Genomic DNA, 13065 nt, shown 5'->3' with positions numbered 1-13065 from the left:
TATTTTTCTTATCCACTCAGTTAATATATCTTAATTCAATACTCAACATTGCATTTATCATAAAACCTGCTAATCTTAAATATGTCTCATAAAATATGCTTTTATTCTCTTAGGAAAAATATTCTAATAGCAGACGACCTAAAAAGAAAATTCCGAGGGATTATGCAGAATGGGATAAGTATGTTTTATATTTCGTAATACAAAATTTGTCACTGAAAAATTCCCTACCATAAAATATTATAGCAACTTCTTAATTATTATAAGTCTGACATATCAAGACTGCCAAGTTACTTTTGGTAGAGTACTAAGAGTATCCGGTCTAAGTAATGAACAACAGTTGGAAGGAAGGCAGGCAGGGACAAGCCCCAACCTCCTCCAAGTGGAAACCACCCTTAAAAGGGTTTACACCAACCTGGAAGGAGTCCTCCAATGTTCCCTGCCCCCCCATGATAGATGACACAAACCTGATTGGATGAAAGACCCGTGGAGAGTTAACCAGATTAAAACAGGTCACCAGCAAGTCCATAAAAACCCCTAGACTTAGACACTCCAGGTTACAACCCTCTGGGGTCCTCTCCCTTTTCAGGAGCTTTGTACTATCGCTCAATAGCTCAATAAATGTTGCTTTGGTGACCACCACTCTTCCTCTGGTCTACCCCTTCATTTTTCATAGTGGCATGACCAAGAACTGTGGACACAGAGGGAAAAGAAATCCTGTAACATAAGCACTTTTGATCTTATTTTTTCATTAAATAAATATCTATAGAATCCTTTTGTTTATAAAAGCAACCAAAAATAATTCAGGTAATCCTATGCCCATCAAAAATAAAAAGGAACAAGAAAGTTTAAGTTGAGATAAATTAGTCACAATTTTAATGACAAAGTTCTGATTAATTTTGAAGTCCTCACTTGAATTACGTGGTTTCTAAGAGCGAATACAGATGACTTATAATATGAACCTGTTATGCATTTTTAGAATATGTCTCTAAAGGCACAGTGGTATGACATAAGAATATCAATAATAAATTTAATTTCCTTGCTTGTTTTGTACATTTTTTGTTTCATTTAAGGTTTGACGTGGAAAAGGAATGTTCAAAAATTGATGAAGATTACAAAGAAAAAACTATAGTAAACAACAAGTCACATTTGTCTAAAATTGAGACAAGAATAGACACAGCAGGTAATTGGGAAAAAATAAGAATAATTTCATAATTTTCACATTTTCAAAATTATAATAAAAACTATCAAACTAGATAATCTTCTCTTTAAGTGTTATAGATTTCCACTAAAAGTTTATGGATTTTCTCCTAGAGTTGACCACTTATAACAAATTCAGTTTCATCCTTTAACTACTTAATTTTATATGAGTAATAGTTACACTACTTAAATTTAGTAAGACTCAAAAATATAAACCTAGTTTTTAACTATAATTTTTCATTCTATTTTTCAAATCTTTTTTTTCCAAATCCCTTTTTTTTGGCCTCAAAACAAAAATGATATAGCGTTTATTTGTTTTCACTCAAAGTCCGTAGGTGTATAGCACCTTTAAAGTGAAATACAGGGGTTTCTTGGTGGCTCAGTGGGTTGGGCCTTTGCCTTGCCTGAGGTCATGATCTCAGGGGAGCCCCGTGTTGGACTCTCTGCTCAGCATGGGGCCTGCTTCCCCCTCTCTCTCTGCCTGCCTCTCTGCCTACTTGTGATCTCTTTCTGTCAAATAAATAAATAAAATCTTAAAAAAAAAATAAAGTAAAATACAACCAATAATAATTTTAAATATCTAAACTCCCCCAATTGTGAATTATTTAAGGAAACATTTCCTAAACTTAAGAAATGTTTCTTTTATTTACTTCACAAATGACTGTTTCTGTTAAAATAAGCATTTTTTTATTTAAACTTTTGAAAAATTCTGTTCAATTATATTTTTACTTCTAGGTCTAACTGAGAAGGAAAAGACTTTTCTTGCTACTCATGAAAAGGAAAAAGGAAATGAAGCTTTTAACTCAGGGGACTATGAAGAGGCTGTGATGTATTATACTAGGTGAGCAGATTTTTGTTGTTGTTTCTGTTGCCTTTTTTTTTTTTTTAAGCAGGCTTCACGCCCAATATGAGGCTTGAACTCAGGACCTGGAGATCAAGAGTTGCATGCTTTACCAAATGAGCCAGCCAGGAACCCCTTGTTGTGGTTTAAAGTTGCCATTTAAAAAACATGATAATGTTCATATTTAATCATTGAAATGATATAAATAAGTTAAAAACTCTGTGTCAGAATTACTAGAGATATTATAATTATGATTTATCATAAATTCACTTGTGCTTTTTGCCTTGTTTTTCAATACTTTTCTCAACCTCTTAAGCTCCCTGATCCCCAGTTTTGACAGAGGCCCTAACTTTCCCATTTTCCAGAGAAAATAGAAGCCATCTGAATGCAGTGTGACAGAAAGTCCATATAATATAGAGCCTGGATCTAATCCTAGTACTTAATAATGCTACCTCCCAGTACAGGGCCTTTGCATATGCTGGGTCTACTGTGTAGAAATTCTTTCCTCTTCTCGTTATCTAGTTAATTCACATTTACCTTCAGATCTCATCCCATGCTTCACTTCTTTGGGGAAGTCTTCCTTTACCTCCCAGACAAGGCTAAGTCTCCACCCTACTCCACTCTTCCCCACCTCTGACTCCCAATTTATAGGCTCTTAGAGCAGTCTTGCCTCTCCTTTGTGGTACTTGTTGAAGGTACAGTTTAAGTTTGTGTATTTTGATAGTAACTGGAGTGTAAACTCTGTCAGAGCAGAGTGGCCTTATCAGTTTTCTTATAACTTTGTATCTCCAGTGCCCAACAAAGTACCTGGTTCATAGTAGATGTTCAATAAATACTTATATGGACTTTTTAAAAATAAAGATTGTATTTATTTATTTGAGAGAGGGAGAGCATGAGCGGGGAGAGGGGCAGAGGGAAAGGGAGAATCAGTCTCCCTGCTGAGCAGAGAGCCCAGTGTGGGGCTCAACCCCAGGATCCTGAGATCCTGACTTGAGCTGAAGGCAGACACTTAACTTACTGAGCCACTCAGGTGTCCACTTATGTGCACTTCTGAAGCTCTTAACAGGAAACAAAAAGTAGATTAATTTCCTAAATTATTGTTACAAACTCATTGTGCTTATAGAATCCCTTATGCTATGTTAGAGATAAACTCTCTATGATCTTTTTTTCACCTTTGGAAGATTTTTTTCTTCAATGTTGCTTCTCTAAAGAAGTTTGTTTCCCCTATTTAAATGAACATGCAAGGTAAAAAGGCTATTAATCTATCTCTCACTCAGTATTTGTCTTCCCTTTTCACACAGGTGGAAGTCAGCTTGATGTTGTTCTTTCTCTTCTCGTAGATTTCCACCAGTAGAGAATCTCTTAGTCTATTACAGGGAGCATAATTTTTCCCCTTTTAAGAAATCAGAATGGTAAACAGTTAAAGCCACATAGCAGTAAGGAAACTCAGCTGCCACTTTCTGACCCTGGGCAGTTTCTTCACCTCTCTGGCCTCGGCTTCCTCAATGTGATGAGGTTGTTATAGTGCCTAATTCAGAGCTGCTGTGAGGATTTAATAAAACAACACAAAGGCAGGATAACTTGGTGGCAGTGACAGCAGGTGCTGGAGTACACTGGGTTTGAGTCCTGCCTCTCACTTACTAGCCTGTGGCCTCGGGCATGCTACTTAGCCTTTCTGTCATATCTGTTTTTCTCATCTGTAAGGTAGGAAGAGCAGTAATATCTCCTTCGTGGATTGTAGTGAGTATTAAACGAGTGTGGTATTTGTGCCAGGCATGTGGGAGGTACTCGGTGTCAGGTGCTTGTATTAGTCATCCTTGTATTGTCTGTCTTTGGTCTCTACCCAACCATTTGATTTCTTCATATTCATCTTTAATGATCTTAGTAAATTGCTACTTTTTGTGGCTTTTTTCCCTTTTCATTTTCTATTCTTTTTCCAGATTTAGAAAACTCAGTGCACTGATACCCTTATCTTTCCTACTTAGGAATGCATTACTTCACGGCACTTCAAATCAACTTACTAAGCAATAACAAGGGAGGTTTTAAGTCCTTCTTTTCATCAGTTATTTGGCTTTCATACCCTTAATGTAACAAAATTTCTTAAAACTTAAAGTCTGTACTCCTCAGTAAATACTACTCTCTCCTTCAATTAACTTTTTCTGATTAAATTATGATCATTTCCTTAGAATTAAATCTAGTTTTAGATTATACACTAAACTCTTGTTTTTAGATTACAAAGTAAACTCACCATAGCAACTTAATAAAGGATATTAGTTGTGGCTGATTGCTTCATTTTTTTGGTACTAGGAAATTGTCCCCGAGGTGTCAAAATAATGTATTTGATATTTGATGTTAACTAATCTGGTTTTTTAGGAGATCTGTGGGTATGTAGGTTACTTCTATAGCCAGAGTCAACCTTAAACTGCTTAACTGAATGTTCAGCATCTGTCTAAATATTGATTCAGTGTGTCTACAGAACTATATTTTATTACACTTGATGATGTTGGCTGTATAGTTTGCTAGAGCTGCCATTACAAAGTGCCACAGGCTGAGGGGCTCAAAAAGCAGAAATTTATTTTCTCACTGTGTGGAGGCTGCAAATCTGAGATCAAGGTGTCAATAGGGCTGGTGTCTTCTGAGTCTCCTCTTCTTGGCCTGTAGGTGGCCATCTTCTCTCTCTGTCTGCAAGTGGTCTTTCCTCCGCATGTGTCTCTGTCTTAATCTCCTCCTTCTATAAGGACACCAGTCATAATGGATGAGGGTACACCCTCATGACCTCATTTTAACTTAATCATCTCTTTAAATACAATCTCCAAATACAGTTATATTCAGAGCTGCTTGGGGTGAGGACTTCAGCCTGTGAGTTTGGGGGACACAACTGCACCCTTAACACAGGCTATAATTGTTTTCACAATTTTAGCTGAGTTTATCTATCTACTTAGGTTTTCCACTGGTCTATTTTTGCCAATAATTGTCTCTTTTGTAGGAGCATATCCGTGCTCCCCACCGTGGTGGCCTATAACAACCGTGCTCAAGCAGAACTCAAACTACAGAACTGGAACAGTGCTTTCCGGGATTGTGAAAAGGTCTTGGAGTTAGAACCTGGAAACTTGAAAGGTAAAAAACATTCACAGAGTGCTTTAAATTTATGTCAGGATTTGTTAGACTATTTGTAGACACTCCCTACGATTATATTAAGCCTACTTCAAATACACTCTAATTTCTGTGAATCATCACTTCCATAAAGTTACTTTTAACTTCAAGTTTAACTTGGAATTTAAATTCCTGGCTATTTGTGTGAAGTAGTTAATAATCCCAGGAGATTAAATAAAATATATATGGTTTTAGAGAAATATCTCAAGCTTACATTTGAACCATTGTTGGTTTTCTTTTTATCTTTCAGTTATTTTTATTGTGGTAAAATATATATAACATGAAACTTATCATCTTTATCATTTGTCAGTACAATTCAGTGGTGTTAAATGCATTCATATAGTTGTGCAGTTTTCACTATCCTCCATTTCCAGAACTTTTTTTTTTATCCTGCATGACTGAAACACTCTGCCTGTTAAACAATAATACTCTACTTTCCCCTCCCGCTAGTCTCTGACAACCACAATTCTCCTTTCTGTTTCTATGATTTTACAGTTCTAGGTATCTCATCTAAGTGGAATCATACAGTATTTATCTTTTTGTTACTGGCTTGTTGAACTATCTTTTTATCTGAAAAATATCTAAGTGTAATTTAATATAAAATTTCTGACATTAATATAATAAGCCCTTGCTTGAGGTCTAGAACCTTCTGCCAGTAGCGTTTTGGGCGTTTCCACCTACATGTCCATAGACATTTTATTTATTTGTTTTTATTTATCTATTTGAGAGAGAGAGCAAGAGAGAGTGAACACAAGAGGGGTGAGGGGCAGAGGGAAAGGCAGATTCCCTGCTGAGCAAGGAGCTTGATGCAGGGTTCGATCCCAAGACCCTGAGATCATGACCTGAGTCGAAGGCAGCCGCTTAACTGATTGAGTCACCCAGATGCCCCTCCATAGACATTTTAAATTAAATGTGCCCAAAGCTAACTATATCTTTGTTTGGATTTCCTGTCTCAGTGGCTGCACAACCTTGCTGTGGTCTGAGCCTGACTATACAGGTCTAAGCCTGATTATACAAGTCAGACTCCACTCTCTTTCTCTGTGATGGAGAAGGAATCACTCCACAAGGGAGCAACGTAATTTGTAATAGACTCTATTTCTTTAAATGTTACGGATTTGAGGAAGTACACTTAATTTTTTTTTTACATGGAATGTACCCTTGTGTGCCCGTGAACATGGGTGTGCAGAAGCCATGGGCATGCTAAGGGGGGAAATCCTGGAACATCAGCCCAGTTATTGCCATGAATTGCCCTCCTTTTGCCGGCAAAATCCTCTTGTGCCTGTAATTTGTCTCTGTCACAGAGTATGGGTGGGCTCCCAGTTTTAGGAGGTGGCAAAAAAGTTTGGCAATCTCCTGATGGGCCCCCACCAACACAGTGCCAGGCACTGTGCCAGGTTCTTGACATGTATTAACTCCACTAATTTCACAATAGCTGAGTAGAGGTGCAGATACTATTGTTAGTACACTCAGTTTACAAAAGTGGGAACTCAGGCATAGAAAGATTAAGCATTTCACCCACAATCACACAGCTAGCGAATGGCAGACAGGATTCAGCACTGGGCAGTGGACTCCAGAGCCCACACTCAAGCACAGTGCTCATCTGCTACCAGAATGACTTCATGTTTCCACTCTTCCTTGTTTGAGTGGTTTCAAAAACACCAGAATCTTCACTATTTAAAAAACAAACTGGGGCACCTGGGTGGCTCAGTGGGTTAAGCCTCTGCCTTTGGCTTAGGTCATTATCTCAGGGTCCTGGGATGGAGCCCCGCATTGGGCTCTCTGCTCAGCGGGGAGCCTGCTTCCCCCTCTCTCTCTGCCTGCCTCTCTGCCTGCTTGTGATCTCTCCCTCTCTGTCAATAAATAAATAAAATCTTTAAAAAATAAATAAATGAAAATAAAAAATAAAAAAATAAATAAAAAACTGGATAGAGCCAAGTCTAGTAATGAGTAGGGCTAGAAAACATTAAGAAGTCTTACGTTGGCTTAAGTGAATAAATAATTTCCTTTTCAAAATTTTATGTTTAACTCAAAATATAATTGTTCTAAATGCAGTGTGGTATTTCAGTTCAGCCTGCGACAGAAAAAGGCATTAGAGGAAAAACTAGTGAAACGCAACTCAAGCCTGTAGCTTAGTTAATAATAATATACCAATGTTAATTTCTTGGTTTTGGCAAATATTCCATAATTAGGTAAGAAGTTAGCATGAGGGAAAGCTGGAAGAAGGCATGTGAAAACTCTCTGTATTATCTTTGCAGCTTTGCCATACATCTAAAATTATTTCAAAAATAAAAAGTTAAAAAAATCGTAACTGTTATATCATGCCTACTTCTTTATGGATGTTCCCTTCTAAGTAGTAATAGTAATAGCTAAACTTGTACTTAAAGTATAGTATACAGTTTGGGTTAAATTTATGACACAATGATTTATCCTGTAGATTTTCATGGCTCATTCTATGTTGTAGGATAGCATATTAAAATATATTGGATATAAAACATAAAAAAATATATTGGATATAAATTTCTCGCTTTTCAGAATTTCTAAGCCTCATTCTTTTCAAAATAATAACTTATTATACGAAGTTCTCTGATAATACGGGGATAATGATGGGACTATAAAGGCATTCCTTATTAGTATTAGTATTACTACTAAAATAATTCAGTAGTAAAAAATAATTGTCGAATGATTTGAAATATACAGAAAATCTGACATAAATTACCAAAGTGCTCAATTTCTGAACTGAGCCAACTTCGTCGTCAGGATTCTGTCAGTTCCCTGTGTGAAATACCTTCTTCTAATCATTTTACAGGTTGCTATAAAGGCTTTGCTAATGGCTCATAGTCTGAGCCATCTGCCGGTCAGCAATGTACTAATTTTTTTTTTTTAAAGATTTTATTTATTTATTTGACAGACAGAGATCACAAGCAGGCAGAGAGGCAGGCAGAGAGAGAGGAGGAAGCAGGCTCCTTGCTGAGCAGAGAGCCCAATGCGGGGCTCGATCCCAGGACCCTGAGATCATGACAAGAGCTGAAGGCAGCAGCTTAACCCACTGAGCCACCCAGGCGCCCCTGTACTAAATTTGAGTAAAGGATTTTCTCAATTTTCATAAAAGGCAAAATAATACTAGTGGTGATAATTAAGAGGAAAATGTTACTGTTTCTTGAAAAGCTTCCCAATATCGCAGTCCGGCACGGTGCCTGTGAGGGTACGGTCTCTCAGAGCTTGAAGGAGCTAGCAGGGCCTGGGGCTACTGGAGGACCAGGTTGTGGGAGGGGCTGTTGCCCGAGGCAGCCTCCTCTGTTTACCCCAGTATCATTTTCTATACACACAACAGTATGAAAATGCGTGTCGTTAAGCTTTGCCCAATTGCACACTAACCTGTTCTATTTGTATTCTTCTACTTGAAAAATAGCCTCTCACCATGATACCACATGTTAAAAAATACAACTTTTTTTGATAAATTCTCAGCTCTTCTGCGCCGTGCCACTACATATAAACATCAGAACAAGCTCCAGGAAGCTATAGAAGATTTGAATAAAGTACTGAATGTTGAACCTGATAATGAGTTGGCCAAAGTAAGTACAGAAAGTGATTCCTCACCTAATTCTATAGTTGTTCTTTTTTATTTTTTATTTTTTTTTCAAATTTTTAAAAAGATTTGGGGGCACCTGGGTGGCTCAGTCGTTAAGCATCTGCTTTCAGCTCAGGTCATGATCCCAGGGTCCTGGGATCGAGCCCCAAATTGGGCTCCCTGCTGGGCGGGGAGCCTGCTTCTCCCTCTCCCTCTGCCCCTGCTTGTGTTCCCTCTCTCGCTGTCTCTCTGTCAAATGAATAAATGAAATCTTAGGAAAAAAAGATTTTATTTCTTTGAGAGAGAGAGTGAGCTAGTGAGAGAGACAGCACAGCAGCAAGGAAGGAAGGAGAGGGAGAAGCAGACTCCCTGCTGAGCAGGGAGCCCAATTTGGGGCTTGATCCCAGGACCCTGGGATCATGACCTAAGCTGAAGGTAGATGCTTAACTGAGCCACCCAGATGCCCAGTTATTTTATTTTTTTTAAAGATTTTATTTATTTGACAGACAGAGATCACAAGTAGGCAGAGAGGCAGGCAGAGAGAGAGGGGGAAGCAGGCTCCCTGCTGAACAGAGAGCCCGATGCGGGACTCCATTCCAGGACCCTGGGATCATGACCTGAGCCAAAGGCAGAGGCTTAAACCATTGAGCCACCCAGGCACCCGCAGTTATTATTTCTGTATTTGTTAAAATGACATCAGTCTTGTTGGATGAATGATGTTGAGAATTAGGTTACCGCTTTAAAAACTAGGTCTATCCCAAAAGAAAAGAGAACAAAACAAAACAAAAACTAGGTATATCCCAGAAATACCTGAAAGTGTTAATATCTATTTGAAGTGGAAGAAAGCAGGCTCTGAAAATGTCCAAATCTCTAAGCCTACTTCTGAAGGACATTTATTTATTTAGATATGTAACATTGTGTATAAGGGTACTTGTGTTGATTTGACACATTAATGTATTGCAATACGATCACATCTTAGCTTTAGCGAACACCTCTGTCACGTCATGTAATTATTATTATTTTTGTGTGTGTGGCAAGAACAATTAAGATCTCGTCTCTTAGCAACTTGGAAGTTTAGAATACAGTCTTGCTGACTATAATTTCTTTACGGTACCTTAGCTCTCCAGGACTTGATCAACTACTAATTTCAAGTTTGTATCCTTAAGCCTGTACCTTTCTGGCTCCTAGTAATAGTCATTCTACTTTCTGTTCTTGTGAGCCTGTCTTTTTTAGATGTGACAGGTAGGTGATGTGATACAACAGGAATATTTGAGTTGTCTCTTTCCTACAGTTTTGTAGAAAATGCTTTTCTCTGAGGCAATCTCAGTGTATTATGCAGAGTGGTATAGAAGTTTCCTAGGTAGGATCAGGTGCGCGCTCCGTGGCCACAGAAGAGTGCATGGTAAGCGTAGTGACACTGAGGACATTCACAGCCTGACTGAGCAGACCGACTGAGGTATGCGGCCTGGGGGCTGTTTTGAGGCCTAACAACTAGAATTAAGTGTGAGCTGTGAGATTTTACCCTACTTACAAATTAACAAGATGGTCTAGCAGAAGAGAAAAGACTTCTGGGTCAGACACAAAGGACTCTCATTCACACTACAGCAAACTGATGAGCTTCAAGGTTGTGTCAGCTCCCCTGGCCCCCAAGTCCCATGGGGGTGGTGCAGAGTGACCCAGATAGAGCTGCTCTCATTGGGTTTGTATCACAGCTGAGGAATCCCAAATCCCAGACACCTCTGTCTTTTTTAATGGGATACAAGGAAACCTGCCCCAAATTCTGTTATGGAGGGAAATATCTTTATTTTACTGGAAAGCACCTCCTCCTTTCTTCTCTGAAGAGAAATACTCTGTTTTCCAAGGCTGCTCTCAGTAACACATCCTAAAAAAGGTGGTCCAGAACAAGTGTTATTTATGCCACTGCTCACAACGTACTTAGAAATGTGAGAAACCCATGGAAACTGTCTTCCAGCAGTGAGTTGTCACTGTTTCCACACACACCTGTTGGGTTATCTGTCTCTCTCTCATCTCTGTCAGTTGAAGTCCTATGTATTTGTTAAGTTAGCATTTCAGTGGATTAGGTTTAGGGACTTGCTGAAGAACACATCTTTTTCCCATAGTACTTTCATTTTATAGTGGTATATTTATTGAAAAGTTAACATGACAATATTCTAAAAAAAAACTGAAACAAGAAAAACCACCTTTAATGTCACTACACAATGACTTAACCATTGCATCTTAACCAATGCAAAGATTAACTCAAAATGGATCATATACCTCAGTGTAAAACCTGGAATAAAAGAGTTCTAGAAGGACACATAGGATGAAATCTTTATGACCTTGGATTAGACAAATCTTCCTTAGATGTGACATAATGGCACAATCATGAAAGGAAAAATTGGTAAATTGGACTTCATCAAAATTTAAAAATTTGTTCTTTAAAAGACATTATCAGAAGGAAAAAAAAAGACAAGTCACAGACTGGGAAAAAAATATTTGCAAATTGTATATCCAAAAAAGGACTTGCATCGTGAATATACACACGGTCTCCAACTTACAATGGCTTGGCTTAACAACTTTTTGACTTTATGATGGTACACAAGTGATAGGTATTCAGTAGAAACTGAACTTCAAATTTTCATTTTTTTTCCCGGACTAGCAATATGTTGGGCAGGGGCAGCGAGCCACAGATCCCAGTCAGCCATGTGCTCATGGGGGGAAACGGATACACCCACAGCCATTCTGTGCCCAAGCAATCATTGTGTTGTTGACTTTCAGTACAGTATTCAATAAGTTACATGAGATAGTCATCACTTTATTATAGAACAGGCTTTGTGTTAGAGGATTTTGCCCAACCTTAGGCTAATATAAGCCGTTCTGAGCACGATTAAGGGAGGAGAGGCTAAGCAAGCTATGCTGTTTAGTAGGTTAGGCGTGGTAAATGCGTTTTCAATTTACAGTGGGGTTATTAGTGTTATGCCCCAATAAGGGGTCCGTGATTAAAGGAGTGAGACTGATACAAGGCAAAGGTCAAGCAAAGCTTTATTTCGTGCCAAGCATCAAGAATCTAACTGAACGTTCAGGGTCACACCTCTTACAAGTGAGGGCGACCCTGCTCTGTTTCATAGACTAGCTTTTAAGGGCAAAGGCCATGCGGTCGGGCCTGGCCAGGCACAGGTGACCAATGAGATTGTAACACACAGGAAACTCCACAGTGATGCTAGGTGACCAATTGAATTACAATTTCCCCTAGTAGACATTTGAACCAGCCTGTTACACCTTGATTAGGATTGGCACCAAAAAGTCTCCTAAAGGGCGGGGGCCCCTACTCCTTGGTAGCTAGGGAGACAGTATGCAACCCCCCACTGATCCTTGTCTCTGCCTGGCCTGACCCACCCTTGTATCTGGGCTTTGTTACCTGGAGCTGGTTTCCCAGACTTGTTTTTAAGTGAATCCCCTGGGGGAAGGGAAGCAGGGACAGTTTAAGGGTTAAACAACAAAGTTTTTGTTTAACCTCAATGAAAGCCTCTTGCTAAAATATAAAAATATAAAATAGGTCCTTACAATTAGGGCATAACCCCCATTGTAATTTGAGGAAGAGCTGTAAGAACTGCAAAGAACTCTAAAAACCCAATAATAAGAACACAAACAGGCAAGTTTTTAAAAAAGCAAAATATTTGACTATCAGACTCTTCACCAAAAGAGATATGTGAATAGAAAATAAGCATATGAAAAGATATTCAATATCATTAGTCACTAGGAAAATGTAAATTAAAACCACAATGCCTGGGTGGCTCAGTCGGCTAAGTCTTTGCCTTTGACTCACTCACATTAAGATCTCTGGGTCCTGGGATCGAGCCCCTCATGGGGCTGCTGCTCAGCTGGGAGCCTGTTTTCTTCTCCTCTCCTTATGCTCTCTCACACTCTCTCTCTCTCTCAAATAAATAAATAAAATCTTTTAAAAAATGGGAAGAAACTTTTGGGAATGAGGGATATAGTATGTTAAAACCTATCAACATGTGCATTTTAAGCATGAGACTTTGTGAACTATACCTCCGTAAGCTGCTAAAAATGGGCATGGGGGGGAGGAAAATGTTTTGATATATACATATTTTTCATTCTAATTGGCATAAAACATAAAACTTTAAACATAAAACTTTAAACAATCTAAAAAATATGTGTTGTATGATTTTATTTTTATAAAACTATCTCTGTACATATGTTTCAAAATAGAATATGTCAGAATGTCACAGAGTGGCAGGATTTCAGATGATTTCTTTTTTTCATGCTCATTATGCATTTTTTT

At 38.4% G+C, this 13065-nt stretch overlaps 1 protein-coding gene across 1 annotated transcript in view; it reads left to right on the top strand.

Moving 5' to 3' along the window:
* SPAG1 (sperm associated antigen 1) overlaps window positions 1-13065 on the top strand; it is a 69284-nt gene that overhangs the window by 18125 nt on the left and 38094 nt on the right. Inside the window, exons 5-9 of the mRNA XM_032858587.1 lie at window positions 114-178; window positions 1071-1180; window positions 1933-2038; window positions 5025-5155; window positions 8657-8763. Of these exons, the coding sequence (XP_032714478.1) occupies window positions 114-178; window positions 1071-1180; window positions 1933-2038; window positions 5025-5155; window positions 8657-8763 (519 nt within the window). The remainder of the gene's footprint in view (window positions 1-113; window positions 179-1070; window positions 1181-1932; window positions 2039-5024; window positions 5156-8656; window positions 8764-13065) is intronic.

The sequence above is a fragment of the Lontra canadensis genome, unplaced genomic scaffold (assembly GCF_010015895.1).
Source record: "Lontra canadensis isolate GAN:19392208 unplaced genomic scaffold, GSC_riverotter_1.0 scaffold15, whole genome shotgun sequence".
NCBI lineage: Eukaryota > Metazoa > Chordata > Mammalia > Carnivora > Mustelidae > Lontra > Lontra canadensis.
The sequence above is the reverse complement of the archived record's forward strand: the minus strand, read 5'-3'. Positions and strand labels throughout refer to the sequence as shown.